We start from the raw sequence: 15,852 nt of genomic DNA, 5'->3' as shown, positions 1-15,852 counted from the left end.
GTGCAGCGCAATTCCAGTAAAATGACGAAACACAAGTAAGCTACACTACAATACGGCAGCGGTACAGCAGTTACAGGTAGCTAGCTACCCGAATGCATTAGCATCAACCCCTTTAAGGGTCACATTGAAAAAGCCTGGAAAAGACGCCGTAGCTTAGGTGTTCGGTCGCCCTTCTCCGATACCATACTATCATCCTCGCACGCGGAGCAGCATCAAACAAGAGGATATAGGACTGAAGCTGTGAGCTACTGTATTTGCATTCCATACTGAACAAGAGGGTGGATCTCTCGTTGTTTGTCAGTCAGAGAGTCAAGCCCATCCCTTGAGCCACAGTACAAAGGATGCGAAAAAAGGCAGCCAATCGTTGTTTCGGGTGAGTTAGGTGGTGACGATATTGGATCTAAGGGTAACATCTTTTCGGCAGCCCGGCAAAACATAGTGACGCATACACATACACACCACTATCATCACATCAACTTTCCTACGTTTGAGTATGATGGACGGATTGACCCATACGCCAATCTAGCTTTACTGGAATAGGAGGGGCCTGGGGAATGGGGAACGGGATTCACGGTCTTGTCTTTCATGAGACCGTTTCAAGGTGACTGACACACGAGATGATGTCTACTCAAAAGTCAGTATATCAAGCTCTGAAGCGAACTCTCATCTTCTGCGGTATACATCTCACTGCTGTTGTTCATCTAGTCAACTCCTATGATGAACTGATGATACTCTCCATGGATTTCAGAATGAATAGGTAGAAAAACTCGTGCTTGGCGTGCTGTACATAGAACTGTTACAAAGCTGTGCTGTGAGATGTGAAGAAATGCCACATAGAAGGATGACTGACTCTCCGGCATCGGATCAATCAATCCCCTTCATACAACATAAACCATAAAATCAGAAATCCCTCGTACACATACATGAACACAAGTCAGTCAGGTATTGAGCATAGTATGCCTCGAGATATTACAGTAAGTATCAGGATATTTTCCATATCTCTTCTCCTGCTTATGCTGACTGTTATACTGGTCTCGAATATCAGCCTCCATCGACCAACCGAGCACCTAAACGGACGAGGGTCTATCGAGCTTGTCAATATTGCGTTAGTGCAAAGACGCGTTGTGAGGATGTAAGGATAGATGGATGTTTCATTTGCAGAAGGAAGGGTAAATCATGTTCTCTCGCCGGACTGAACAGCTCCGCACATAGCTCGGGATCACATGACGGTAACGCCGACAAAGATACCAATGGTATTGAGAACGGGCAAGGTGATTTGTTAGAGAAGATAGAAGGACAAGAAGAGAGATATAAACAATTAGAAGCGAGATTTAATCAGTTGGAACAAAGATTTATCTCTGAACATTCCCGGCAGGTTCATGATGCTCAGACATCGAAATCGATATTGAACGGGCATGGACATGACGATTATCACTTAGATGATCATTTACCACTACCATCCAAATATCTTACGAAAACTTCACATCCGCTCTTACCTCAATCATGGCATGGACTTATCCCAGTATTCGATGAGAATCTACTCAATGCAACGGATCCAAACTCTCTACCTGACGTGGTGACATCAGGGTTGATCAATAAGACTCAGTTGGAAATGGGATTTCAATTGTGAGTTATGGTTCTCTTACTATTACTTTGATGTATCATGCTTATAAGATATTTTCTATGTTTACAGATTCAAACATCAATTCTCATCTATATACCCATTCCACACCTTCCTACTTACCTCCACGTCCGTACCTTCTCAGAGCTTTATCAACCTAGTAATCTTATATTACATATCTACGGATACCGATACCGATACCAATCCGAATTCGATCATACCTATCGATACACCAATATTAGTTGATCTAATTGAGAAATCACTCATGGCGATATTATCAGGATCGACCAGCGCCGAGACAATATTCGCTTTGTTCATACTTTCTTTTGCACCCCTGAAGAAAAGCCTATCATCAAGACAACATCTCAGCTCGTTGAGGATGATCTCACTAGCTTATAATCTCGGTAAGAGCTCGGGCTGGGATCAGAAAATGAGATTGATCCTTAGAGAGAATAACAGGAATAATTTGTTTGAAAATTGGTCAACCAATCAATTAGATTTGGTCTTATTGGTGAGTCCATCTACTATCATCTCATTCAATTGGATCATCGACTAATCTTCAATACGGTTCTATTTCTTCAGTGGACAGCAATAATAAACCGATACAATATGTAAGATATCATAACCTCTTTGCCCATTCCTTTTCTTTGATACTGCTATTGACGTCAGATATCCAACACAGCTTGCACATCATTTCAACACCTATCGGTCACCCCATCGAATCGCCCGCACCGCTCATCCCATCCGACCATCCCTCTGCATCCGAATCGATCCGAATGACCGTCTCTCACCTTCAGAAGGAATCTGATCTGGTCGACCGTGCGAGAGGATACCTACAGACGCTGTTCGAAGTGGAATGCGAGGTGGAGATCGAGCCGGACAGTCTGACCAGATGTACAGATCAGGTGGCATATTTCAGGAAAGGTATACAGGATTTTAGAGATGGTTTGGATTGTAGAAAAGGTCTCATCGGTAAGTCCCGAAGGTGTTCTACGCCATATCACCGAAAGCCATGATTGATATCCTGTTCTTTTATTGTAATCACACATAATATGACGATTTACTGATCTTTTGTTTCGGATTACAGGTTATCATTGTTTAAAATACGATTCTCAACTCATTGAATTCTCTTTAATCATGAGATTATCGATCCTCAATCAGAATCTTCCATCGCCCTTCTCACCAGATCTTAAATTACGTGGGTTATCTACGATCGGTACAAACTATCTACCTACCAGTTCAGCTCTAATCGACATTTTACTCTCACAACCCAACGGTATTTCCAACGGGCTCCCTATTGCGATTGGGGGATTACCATCATATGTGATTCAAAGTACATGCCTAGCGTATATATGTCTAAGAAGAGCATTATTCTATATCTACTCAAGAAGGAATTTAAATCAAAATGAACAAGTTCAATATAAAGCTCAAATTGATTTATTGGCCAGATCACAAGATATATTAGTTTCTCTAGGAGCTAGTCCGGCTTTGTTGGTGGATTATACGAATCAGCAATTAGGTCAATTAGGTGATTTGGGTTCGTTCTTGAATGACAACAACACGACGACGGAGAATATAAATACGACAAATGCGACAAATAGTCATAACAATAGTATTGTTTCAACAAATGATCATAATCATAATCATAATCAACATGTTTTAGTTGATAACAACCATAACACATTGGACATGACACATACGCAGGCGAATATAACGATAGATTGGTCAAATTGGGATTGGTCGAATTTATTGGTTGATCCATTCTCGTTTGATATAGGTGTTGGACCAGTAGAATGAATGAGTTGAATCGAACATGAACAATTGGAGAAAGAGGATGATGACGATTCGGACTCTGCTATGATTACGACTATGTACATATTCATATGTATATATACAATGAATGATGACCTCGATGATTATTGACCACTGATTATAATAAATGCATTGATTATTCAGTTTCATTATGGGGTTCAAGAAAAATTGAGATTATGAAGTAAATAACTTCCTAAGCAACATGGATATTCCAAATTCTGTGATTCTCGCTCAGTGCTCATTCAGATAGCAGCAGCAGCAATGACTACACCGACAACCCCAGCCAGACCAATCGACATGAATCCATTATCTACCTTTCTTGATGAGCCGGAGTTTCCAGAACCAGTCGTACTGGACGAGCTGGGTGTGCTCGAAGCAGAAGCAGTGATGGTCGAAGTGATAGGACCTCTAGATATGGACGAAGAGGGATATGTCAACGTATCAGATACAGAGGTAGAACTCGAGATGGAAGTGGAGATTGATCCTGAACCTGAGATTGAACCCGTACCCGAAGTCGAACCGGATGAGGTGGATGAAGATGCTGAAGATGGTAAGGTAATAGTTACGTTGGGTAATGATATGGGGGATGAAGGTGCTGAAGCACATTGATTTATGTATGCTAGGAGGTTAAAAGGTGAATATCTCAGCTTAAATACAAAATGACCAAGGTTGAAATGGAAGTAAGACCACAACTTACAATCCAATATACCTTGATAGACGACTCTTTCTTCCTCACTAGGATTCAGACTCAATCCACATTGAAGACAGGTAACGTAATTGGCTTCTACCAGAGGTGTACATAGACAAGTCGTATTTAAGGAATCTCCTGCACCGCAAGACTATGTAAGAAAAAAGAAAACAAATCAGCTTGGATCGAAATACAAGAACATCATGTATGTCCTGATACTGCACTGTACTGTTGTACTAACTCACAGCTAAAGCACTTGATATATCTTGACATTCTCCCGAACAGTTCCCTGGGAAGCTACTTGTGGAAGAACTGGAACTGGAACTGGGAGAAGCAGCGGAGGTGGTTTCCGCTATACCTGTACTACTACCGCTAATACCATTACTGCCGCTTGATTGCGGTGCGGAAGAGGATGATATTGGAGTAGGAGGTGAAGTTTGAATGGTGAGTAGTGAGTCGGAAGAAGATGATTCTTGGGAAAAGACTGATATATCAAGTTAGCTCAAGCTCAACGGAATGCAAAAGGAGAAGAGAGGAAAAAACTTACCTGATGAGATTACTAGAGAGAGAAGGAGGAAGTATCTCGACATATTGGTCGTTGTACCGAGTGGATGTTACCCGATGTATGTCTTTCTATATACTCATGAAAGTGTATGATGGGCTGGTCAAACGTAGATGTAGGTAGATGACTGTTGTTGGTAGACAAAGAAGGAAGGAGAGGTGATTGTGACTGAATGAATCAAAAGAAAATGAAAAATAAAGATGGGTCAACTGGTTAACTTTCCACGCTCCAATCCGGTAAAATGCGCTTGGACCTCTCTCTTCATCCAAAGGAACCAAACAACAACCCATCAAAGAAAGATCAAAGAATCAAAGCTGTGCACGGTCCTCCTTCCCTTTGCATTTCCAGACCAGACCATGATCCCATCAACATGCACAGACCACACAGACACACCAAGACCAAAGATACCGGCCGGATCATGTGCATGCATGTGTGTGTGTGTACGTGCATCTGATTGATTGAATTGATCGATGCTCTCTTCGTTCCTGGCATTTGTCGATTGTCATTGGTCATTTGACAAATTGATTACATTCATCTCATCTTCGTTGATTTTTATACATGTACAAATATGAATCAGTCCTCTTTCTCTTTCATCTCTTCTTGCTATTGCTCTCGCTCTTGCTCTTTCTTCTTTCTTTTTTGACTTCACAAGCATGAACAGATATAGAAATCGATTGAAATAAAGAACCAAAAAAATAAAGCTACACAAATTGATTGATTTCAGATGTATGTGTGTGTATAACCAATCATAAGAAAAAAGAATCGAAACGGAATGCAATGAGATGAACGCCCCCCCCCCAAAACATTTCTTTCCTGATATCAAACAAACAAACAACGTTAACCAAGTAACCAGATAACATCCGCTTTTCCTTTCCCTTCTTCAAATGACATCCTCGGATTGACATGGAAGAAAGATAAGATACAACCTTTCGTTTCAAAACCATCCTCTTCTTTGACGACATGTTATATTTTACACAGAAACCTCTCCCTCATACAATCGCACCCGCATTGGATCTCGCCCAGTCATCATGCTGATGATGTAACGGTTGGATATACGGTTGGTTCGGTCCGCCACCGCCATTATGTCCACCAGATTGGTTGGCGTCCGACCATACATTCGAGTTGGTCGAGGAGTTATCATTGACATTAACGTTAGGGTGGGTGTGTACCCACGGATCCGACCCTCCAGCAGTTTGAGAAGATTGTAATGGTGAAGGTTGTTGACCGGACGTCATCCTACTCCCACCTGATGTAGATCCCGACCCAGCTGATGAAGGTGGATTACCAAAATCCGTTCGGGTATTGATGGTAGGTAACAATCTTGAAGTAGAGTCAGAACCACTGGAACTGGGTGGTACACCCGCTGGTTGGTGAGGTACAGGCTGCCATGCAGCATAGCCGTGGGCGGGCGCATGGGCAAAGGTCGTGGTGGTAGGTGAAGTCACGGATGATTGTATATGCGATGGATGTTGATGGTGTGGATGACCACCATGCGTATGACCAGGTTCAGGTGCACCGTCAGGTGTATAAAAAGCCGAAAAAGTTGATGGAGCAGTTGAAGGTGGATGGTAATTGTATGGGTTCGGTTTGACATCGTATGATGCGCTATTGGATTGCGAATAAAGGTTTTCGGGTGGAATGGGCTGTGATTGTCGACGATGGGGTAAGTTAGGTTGATATTGCATTCCTCCAGATAATCTCGGTGAAGTAGCGGAACCAGGTCCAGAGCCGTAAGGATCATATCTCCTACTTGAGCTTGAAGGCCTTATAGCTCCTGAGGCTGATGAATGGATCGAGCTGCTTGAGCTTTGACGAGCGAGCGACGGAGCGTAGTGCATTGCTCCTACGGTTGGCGACTCATAAAACGTAGATCCATGGCTGTTTGGTCCAACATACGACCCCGCCATTGATTGGGCATGTGGGGGTAACGGGACTGGCATGGGGACAGTCACTGATCGATTCCTGGGTGATCCAACTCGAGGTGCATGAGAGGTCATCTGCGAATATCCTCCATCATAGTATTCTCCACTTGAGGATGAGGGCGGAAAGGACTGAAACGAAAATTGACTGTTGGGAGAGGTGGGTGATTGCGGTTCTTCTGCTTCGCCTCTGCAACACAAATACATGAGCGAATGGCAAGCGTGATGATGGAGCAACAACTCACCTATACCTGTTGATACCATCTGGACCACGCTCAATCATGGGTGGGAATCGGAAATTCTGCTTGTTGAGGTATTCTTGGCTGATTTCGAGGGAGGAGAGCTCAGGAATGGTTGATGGTGCTCTGAGTTTACCGGCAAGTACATCTTGTACCGAGTAGTAGGACACCATATGTTGATTGAAGCCGTTGACCGAGACGGACATGGTCTACACGAAAGGTCAGATTAGGCTAAGCAAGGGGGTCGAGATTCACTCACCTTCTTGACCAGACCACCTTCTTTGAATTTATAGCTGTTGGTCAAACTTCCTACCAATTGCCTCTCCCTTTGTCTGTCCATTGCACCTCCGCCTTCACTAGCACTTCGAGGTCGAGCAAGAGCTCCTTGACCAAGTGGAGGAGGTTCTGTCATATCGTGCATCGATGAAGATGGCGCATCCATGACGCTAGGTTGCATATGACCCATACCGGTGGGTGAGTCAAATCCTGACATACCTAGCGTGCCTGTACCAGGTCGTCCGAGGGGTGTGCTAGCGCTAGGAGAGGTCTCAGGTGGTGAGGTGGATGAGGTTTTCGTAGGTGTGCCGGGGGATCGCTTATCTGTCTCTCGGTAGACCTAAAGGAGGGTGGAAAGCATATCAGCGATCATGTTTCCTAGAAAGGTTATGATCAAATGAAGAATGCAGATCAATGGAAAAAGTCGCGTCAGATGACGATAAAGCAAGGATCGCATTACTCACCAAGAAATTACCTAATATTCTACTAGGACTCCATACTAAGCCATCTGTCCATCTTTTGATCCCACTCTCATGCTCGTCAAACACGAATACAGCTCCTGATTGCACCATTCCTCGTTCTCTCTCGATCAATCTTCTAGTCACTCGGGGTATCATACCCCTTCGAGCAGCTTCGAATACCAGCAGAGCATCGAAGGTGGTCTCGATATACCCTCTAAAAGGGGGATCCAAATTTGGCGGTGGGGGTGATGACGGGGCTGCCATGTTGGGTGGGTGGTCTGTGGATGTGAACATGAATGGTAAGAGGGATGAAGGCGTGTTGATAAGGGGTGTGATGTGATTGATTGATCGATCGATGCGGGAAACAAGGAATTCGCCGATGTTCGATTATGGGGTCGTAAATAGCCAGTCCGATGTGGGTATTCGTTATCAATATGAATGAATATTGGGGTATCGCAAATGACGGGGTAAAGGAGAAAGAGCAATTCGAGAAAGACAATCAAAGTCAGCCAGTGCTCGTTGCGATACTACTTATACAACAGAAAACAGAAGAATGATAGGCAACGTGATGAAAATCTTCACAGGCTGCTAGATTAAACAATTGTCAAAGAGATAGGAGGACAGCTCGATCACAAAGTTCGTGTGTAAGATGTGGGCAGAAATGGCGGATAAATTTAACGATTACACACTCTTTCCTTGATCGGGATTCCGATGCTTATTTAACTACGAGATTTCAAGTCAAATCGTTGGCGAACTTTTCGGAAGGGCGTGTATATCTTCCGACGATAACGACAACAACGAGGGGGGATGAGATGTGAACGTGAATGAGAGGTCGATGGAGAGGGAAAGGTAGGAATGCTGATCCTCTTCCCACCGTCTACACCCGACCAGGTCTGTCTCAGTAAAAGTGGAAAGGATACAAACGTCGGGAGAAGAAAAGGTGATCAAAGCGATATAGGATGTGATATGATTACTTGACGATGCGAGGATGGGATATACAGCACGACGGTAAGGGCAGGGAGTGGGATCTGATGGGGTAGTAGCGGAAATGATAGGACAGCAATAGGTAGGTCGATGAAGAGCGAGTGTATGATCAAGACGGAAGGGAAAGGTCAAGTGGTGATAGCGGTGATAGAATGGTAATCTGGAAGGAGAGTAAGAGATAGATGTGCGATTGGATTACGTGAAGGATGACGGTAACAACAATGAATGGATATATCGAAATCAGGGATATCGGAGTTAAACATCATATAAGATTTTGGGTTTTCCTCCACCCCTACGACACACCCTGGTGCACATCGAGTCAAGCGAGAACGGAATAACAGTAACCAGACGAGGTAAGGATAAATGTCATGAGTTATTACGGTAGAGGGCACCGATAGTGCAAGGGGAAACCAAGGAAAAATCAAACAACCTGCTTGGAATAATAATTAAAATGAGGGAAGAAAGACTCCCTTGGAAATTCCGATGAAAAAATCTCGATATGGAATACCCCATCGCCACCCGTCAACCTTTCAGAGAGGAAAGAATAGGAGAAGAAAAAGAACTTGATCACTCAGCCGAAAACAAAAAGAAAAGACGATGAAAAACCGAGAACGATCTCGAGAAGCCACACCTTACTCACCCTTTGGAATCGGTCTCTTTCTCTTTCTCTTCCACTTTCCTGTCTATTCTTCCGTGTTAATCCGTACGTTCGGGATTTTCAATGATCCTCTAATGCGAAGAAAATTTTATTCTTATGTCTTTTTATGCCGACGATAGATTTGATCTTTCCGGAAAACAAGGATTCGGGGAGGAGAATTTATTTTGACCTATGGAAATTTGGTAAGACGATCAGATCATATGTCAACTTTTAGGAAAAGCATGGAATGATATGAGTCAAATCAAATCTGTTCTAGACTCTCTGAGGATAAACTTATCCGAATCCCAATTCCAGAAGAACTCTCTAAATCGGTACCTGTTTCTACGGACTACGGAGCAAGCATTTGCAGACTCACCCAAGCAAGGATTACAGACAATTTCACCTGCCAAGTTGACCGTCTTCCGTTTGTGTACAAAAAGAATGATAATCAGGTACCGTCCGTATCAATGGATTTATCGGGCGGAGTATATGTGCAGATCGTGTGATTGCGATTCAGTGATCTTCCCCAACGATGAGGATACTTTTGCGGATGTGGTCGTCAGAGACGGCGTGGCGTCTATATGCAAGTTATGCTGACGCAAGAGAATGCCGTTATGGGTGTTGCTATTGTCGTCGTACGTCTGTCTGCAAGACGGAAGTTGCGAAGCGAAGGGCTGTGAAGCACAAGTTTATCCGCGTCAGCAAACGAAATCAACTGCGTATTGACAATATAGCCAGACGGAAGCGAGATGAACAAGACATGAGGAAGGAAGTAATGAGTGACAATGCCATTATGAATCTGACATACGGAGGAGGTGAATTCAGATTGCTACTGTTACGCCCCGAAAATAAACACTATAAGCTTGTTGTTGAAAGTGGTGAATCGGGTGAAAATGTCAAAAAGAAAAATCAATCACAAGTTGTAAACATTGATGTATGAAAAGGAGATGGAAGTCAATCATCGAGATACAAAATGTCACGTTATGTTTATAAGTTCATCCAAAGTATAAGGAAGAAACACAGATATACGACGCATGAGGAGAAAAATGATGGTAGCGGTGATGGAGGAAGTTAAGGGACACGATATACCAATGTACCAATGTGATGTTGTCAAGGTAAGAGTTACTACTGATGATGATGGTAAAAAACACAAAAAATCATCGCACGGACACGCCAAAAAAAGGTCTAGTGGACTAGTCACGGAACGGACCATGCGAATGGGTAAGAGCAAGTAAGAGTCTGTGGGATCAAGGTACCTTTCAAAACAAAAGATGGATAGACTACTACAGTACCAAAGCTGAATTTGATGATCAAATCGACAAAAGTGACATAAGGGATACACAACTAAAACTCGGCAAAGGACAAGATCTACACGACAGAGAGCAGTGATCCGAGTAGGATCAGAGCGGAGATCAAATCCAATCAATCTGACAATCGATCAATCAGGACCACATAGATCGACTTCCGGACCCTTTTTGAGGAAAAACACCAAGACGGCACGTCGCGCTCATCAAGGATCATTACGGGGTATGTGTGTGTTGAGAAAAAGGCCAGACACAAGAACATGGGGTTGGTCGGAAAGTTTCTGACATGTCTCCAAGAAGATGATCATATCAAAAAAAGATAAACCAGCCAAAGACAAAATGATGAATCCAGGGAACGATAACGGCCCGACAACACGATCAACTCATAGAGCAGCGGCAACGATACGATGGTAACATGGAGAGCTCCTGATTGAAAGGAGTTGCAAACTTTTGTTAGAACAGGTAAAAATGTTAAACTTACATTGTTCACAATCGAGCTAAACGGAACTCTAGAATACACACTAAGTTTTGCACAGGCGATTGAATCTATTCCCAAACAAAAAGTCAGCGATCAAAGTCAATCTGTTACGATGGACGATTGAGCTCACCTCTTGTGATGAATCCCGCTGTATGACCTCTAAGTGGGATACGTTGGTATCGATACAATTTGAGGTTCGTCTTTATAAGATAATTACAGAGAATCAGTACGCGATAGCTGCTATGTACAATTGGTTGAATACACGGTATGAAGATGGAAGGAGGACTGAGCAGAGACGATGTAAAGATGAATAAGGTAATCAACAATGATAAACCCCAAAGGCCAAAGTGGGGGATACAAATGAACGATAAAGGAAAGAGGAGTTGAACCCCTTTCATCTCCATCTTTCAAGATATGACCATGTCCTTCATGAAAGCAGAACAAAGCAGTTGGCAGAACAAACATTTCATCATCAATTTCTCCCGAAGAATACCACTCAGTAACTCCTTCCATCCCTGTTCTTCTTTCTTCTCGGAGGTCTGGCATCGGCATGATCAAAAGGCGATCGAGGAAAAGTAAGAAAATGATTCTGGCCGATGACGAGGAGTACGTATGTCCCGTTACATGAGGATGGGCATATCCTTTCCGCGATCCGCGTTATGACCCGCGGGTCCATCCTTGATTTGACAAGGTGAGAGATGGAAGAGTCGAGGACAAAGGATGTTTGGAAGAGGAAAGAAAGGAAAGATCATCTTGAACCGAAAGGACGAATTGAATCCGTCCCATACAGATGCAGAATGAAAGGAAGTCTGGGACGAATGACGACGATCAGGATGGTGATGGTGGCAGCAAGAATGCGCTAAGCAAAGAAGAGATGTGATATGTAGTGGATCCAATGAAGATATGCCTCGTCTGGAGGATAATCAAACGGCGAAGGTTTTCTATACAGTGGTACAGGGAAAGGATAGGTACTTACCAATTACGGACGTATGTCGATAGATACGCTTCAAGTTGGATCTTGGTCTTGGTCGTTTCGTTTCGGCTGTTCTCGAGCGTTGAATGTTGAACGTTTTAACTCGGGAGGTAGAGAACAGACGAAGTCAAGCTTGATTTTGATCTTGAGCTAAGAGCGGTGTTGGATAAGAGTCGATTCCTGATAGATTGCCCCGCTTCCGGCTTGCAAAGGAAAATTATACAACTATGTACCCCGTTGGACGAACAGGTAATTGAACGAATGAATGAGTATATGTTGCTAAGGAAGTTATAGACAAGGATGGAAAACAGCAGGGAAGGAAATTTCCAATCTTTATCGTAAAGGCCGGATCGACAGGTTATGAACAACGAAAGAAGGTTCGATTCGTCCAACGGTTGGTTGGATGGACGTAGTGCGACGTTCACTTTATTTCTTTTTGGAACGAACGAAAACCTTGAAGTGTCTTACACAGAAATGTCCCGTACCGCTGATCCTCGTGTTGGTCCAAGAGTGAGAGTCGTACAAACGGTCGAAAACGTGCGAACTAAGGTTGTTAAAGAATTTCTGACGTTCTGACTGAAATGTAGGCGTATGGCGTTCTGAGAATTTCAATTGAAGACGAAAAGGAAAAAAAAAGATTATTTGAATCAGCTGTTTATGTATTTGAGAGATGACGAGAGAAAGAGATAAACACAAGAAGGATATTATGCAGTATGACAAAACATATATAATGCGAACGGGAGATGTTGGGGTTTTGGGGTAATAACGCAAGCGAGTATAATACTATAGCAAAAGCGATGTATAATAACCTTCTCTTTTACGAATAAATAGACCCAATATTCGGTTAAAGTGTCGATGCCTCTTTCTCTACCCAGCTGACGTCAACAATAATTAAAGAGGTATCCTTGTGAGTAGGTGAATTTCTCGTAATGCAATTAAATCTAGATTCGCTGGAATCTCTAGATCGAATTCAACCTCGCCGATATATCACCAGGAATTAACCAATCGTAAATGGTGCTGAGAGATAAACCAAGACAAAATACGATAAAGAAGGGTAGCGATCAACGTAATCGGCAGAGGGTCTTCGGTTCCTACAGTAAAAAGACAAAACCATAAAAATCATATAGAAGTCGTCAAAACCTGAAGTTCATTCGGCAAGATGACAAGAGATATGCCAGGATTTAGGCCGGACCTAGCTTCAGTCTCGACTTTCCTCACCTGGAACCATCTAACCTTGTTTGTAAGGGTAATCCCCGCTAATTACGAATGAAATAAAGCCCTCCCCTCTGCTTTTCGTCATGTCATACCATTTCATGTACAGCCAAAAGACAAAAATTATTCGTAAAAACACTCAAATATCCAAAACAGAGAAACGGCTTGGTTCACGTGATACGGAGACGGGCTGAAAAAAGAAAAGAGAGAGAGAAGAGCGCGGAGAGGTTACGTACCGGTGTATGTTATACAGTATTTCACACTTGGTTCCGGAGCCTTTTTTCTCTCTCTCTTTTTACAACAGGGAATTTCCCACGCTATCTTGAATGATCGGGGGTCCACACAGGAACCGAGTAATGCCGCTGTTAGAGTGATTTGCTATGAGTAGGTTTACGTATGTGTGTGGAAATGATTTACGGAATCGATGATGATATGATAACGATGAAAGACTGAGGGTGATGATGGTGATGATGATGATGCGAAGCTCGTTGCGATTTAGCGAAGATCCAACTTGCCTTGTGAGTAGCTTTGGTGTTGCGAGGTGAAGTGAGGTACTTTATCTTCTCGTGCTATACTGTAGCTCGTTGAGCGAGATAAGGTGGGTTTGAGCGAAAAGAACTGAAGTGGAAGTGAAATGAATGGAAGGTTTTGAGTTTGGAGCGAAGTTGAGATAAGTCTGTTTGTCTGTTTGATGAATTTATACTTATACTGATGGTGTAAGAAAACGAGGAATGACGACTTGTTACAAATGAAGATAAGGTGAAGATCGACGGGGGGGGGAAAAACAAAGAGAGGAAGGTTAAATTATCTATTGTCTTGATGTTATTCCGTTCAGTCAATCATGCATGAATGAGAAATGACGAGATACCAAGTGCAAATGAGCTCATATGTGCTGCATCTACTTACTACTCTCTGATAAAGAGTTTCCTGGTCAAAACAAGAGAGAGAACGAGAGGAGCCATATGAAGGAGATTACAATACGAGTACACTGACAGAGAAGAGGATCCATCGGTTACTGGCTAGTCGTCTCTAGTCATCTAGTCTCACTCCAACCCTCTAATTCCCAATTAGCGCCGTGCCTTATCTTTCCCACTCTGTCAAGTTTCTACTTATCATCTCTCTCTCTCTCTTCGTGCGAATATCTCAGTGAGCCCGGTTTTTCTCCACCGCTACATATCAGTTATCACAAGGATGCGTGAGATACCCAGGAGATGACGACGCCATCGAACGCCTTTTATATATATGCTTAACAAATTGAAATGACGAGAAGGGGACAAAGCCACAGCTTGAACAGATTGTTGTTCTAATGTGCGGAACGGAGGCGACTCGTGACGACGGTCTCAGAAAAACGTAAGTAAAATTTGAGACGAATATGACCGGACTTCACTTCACGTCAGCTGGTCAGCTCCCACTGTCACTCGCAGTTGGCAATCTATCTAGAATCGCAATGCCACAACTTGACCGAGTAAATGGAAGCTCCAAGTCTGTGAGACATTTTCCCTTCTACGCGACCCTGAATCAAGAGAATCCACTTACGTTTGGAAGGGACAGGCGTCGAAGGGTTCCTTAACCGTCCGTACGTTTCGTGCACGGACTTTACATGGAGAGGGAGACTGTTGTTCTCTTTACAAGTCTGGACCAGGTTTGTATGTGCTGTACCTAATTGATTTAATTTACTGTACGACGATATCTTGCTGTACCTGGTACGTTCACGATTTGAATCATCATTCATATTGGGTCAATTTCTCTACTTCCTTTTTATTTCTACGAGACACAGATGACTGCAGCTGGTGATGACGTCTCATCGTATGGACAGATAACTGGCATCGGTTCGTCTGGAAGTTCGCTGAAGTCAAGCTACCGCTGTAGAGTAGCGTTCTAGTATCCTTCCTGAAGGGACGGATGAGGGGGTGCTAAACGCCACCACCAGTCAGTCACCAATCACAGATTACTAATCACGGATCATAGATTACTAATCACGGATCATAGTCACAATCACAATTCGGTTCATTGAAAGCGCAATACCAGTAGGATTAAATTAAACGAGTATGTCTACTGCGTGAGCGAGGCCATACAGGATCCAGGATCGAAGATTCAGGATACAATAGACGTCCTAGGAGAATTATTGGTCTGAAGATTACAGTCTTTCTCGTAAGGGAACGACCGTTCTGAATATAGGACCGGTGTATACTGTTGTGATGGTGGAGGCGAATTCGGTCGCAGAAGGACATCTTGGTTCATCCCTCTCCAATCGAGTCGGCCATGATGATCGCTTACACGCTTCGAGATGCAGGTTGATGGGGTATCATACATGATTGATTTGCGTCCCGACCATACTGTTAAGGTTGTTCTGGCATGAGATCGGTATAACATCACTACGAGCTACGGTCATGTTTGTCACTCCACCTGCCATTGGATGAATATATTTTTACGTTCACGGGAACGATCACAACGTAATACAGCGAGGTCCGAAAGGTTTGTGGTATTCTCGGCACCTTGTCCGAAATCGAGGATGGATTCACAGAGGAGGTTAAATTGAGTAATATCACAACTCTCATCAATGCATAGCTTTGGGGGAACAAAGAAAGCCCCTTGAAGAGAATCTAGGCAGGCCGCAAGATCTTGGCGCTGATCAAGGGGATGGGAAAAGATCATTTTGTAAGACAGTGGCGGTGTGTCACCAGGT

At 43.4% G+C, this 15,852-nt stretch overlaps 3 protein-coding genes across 3 annotated transcripts; 1 reads left to right on the top strand and 2 right to left on the bottom strand.

Moving 5' to 3' along the window:
* Nucleotides 1–956: 956 nt before the first annotated feature.
* On the top strand, nucleotides 957–3,418 carry V865_004063 (uncharacterized protein; the record flags this gene model as incomplete). The annotated part of the gene is made up of 6 exons (XM_066227848.1): nucleotides 957–974; nucleotides 1,046–1,626; nucleotides 1,694–2,132; nucleotides 2,204–2,232; nucleotides 2,304–2,593; nucleotides 2,709–3,418. 6 exons carry the CDS (start codon nucleotides 957–959, stop codon nucleotides 3,416–3,418), a joined length of 2,067 nt encoding a protein of 688 aa, XP_066083945.1.
* Nucleotides 3,419–3,675: 257 nt separating this feature from the next.
* Nucleotides 3,676–4,711, bottom strand: V865_004062 (uncharacterized protein; the record flags this gene model as incomplete). Its single annotated transcript, XM_066227847.1, has 4 exons — nucleotides 3,676–4,052; nucleotides 4,131–4,272; nucleotides 4,367–4,605; nucleotides 4,669–4,711. The coding sequence occupies 4 exons, from the start codon at nucleotides 4,709–4,711 to the stop codon at nucleotides 3,676–3,678; spliced, it is 801 nt and encodes a 266-aa protein (XP_066083944.1).
* Nucleotides 4,712–5,672: 961 nt separating this feature from the next.
* On the bottom strand, nucleotides 5,673–7,842 carry V865_004061 (uncharacterized protein; the record flags this gene model as incomplete). Its single annotated transcript, XM_066227846.1, has 4 exons — nucleotides 5,673–6,792; nucleotides 6,848–7,050; nucleotides 7,101–7,457; nucleotides 7,582–7,842. 4 exons carry the CDS (start codon nucleotides 7,840–7,842, stop codon nucleotides 5,673–5,675), a joined length of 1,941 nt encoding a protein of 646 aa, XP_066083943.1.
* Nucleotides 7,843–15,852: the final 8,010 nt, after the last annotated feature.

This window comes from Kwoniella europaea, chromosome 1, assembly GCF_036810445.1.
Source record: "Kwoniella europaea PYCC6329 chromosome 1, complete sequence".
In the NCBI taxonomy this organism is placed as follows: Eukaryota; Fungi; Basidiomycota; class Tremellomycetes; order Tremellales; family Cryptococcaceae; genus Kwoniella; species Kwoniella europaea.
Note: the sequence above shows the minus strand (reverse complement) of the source record. Positions and strands in the feature narration are given on the sequence as shown.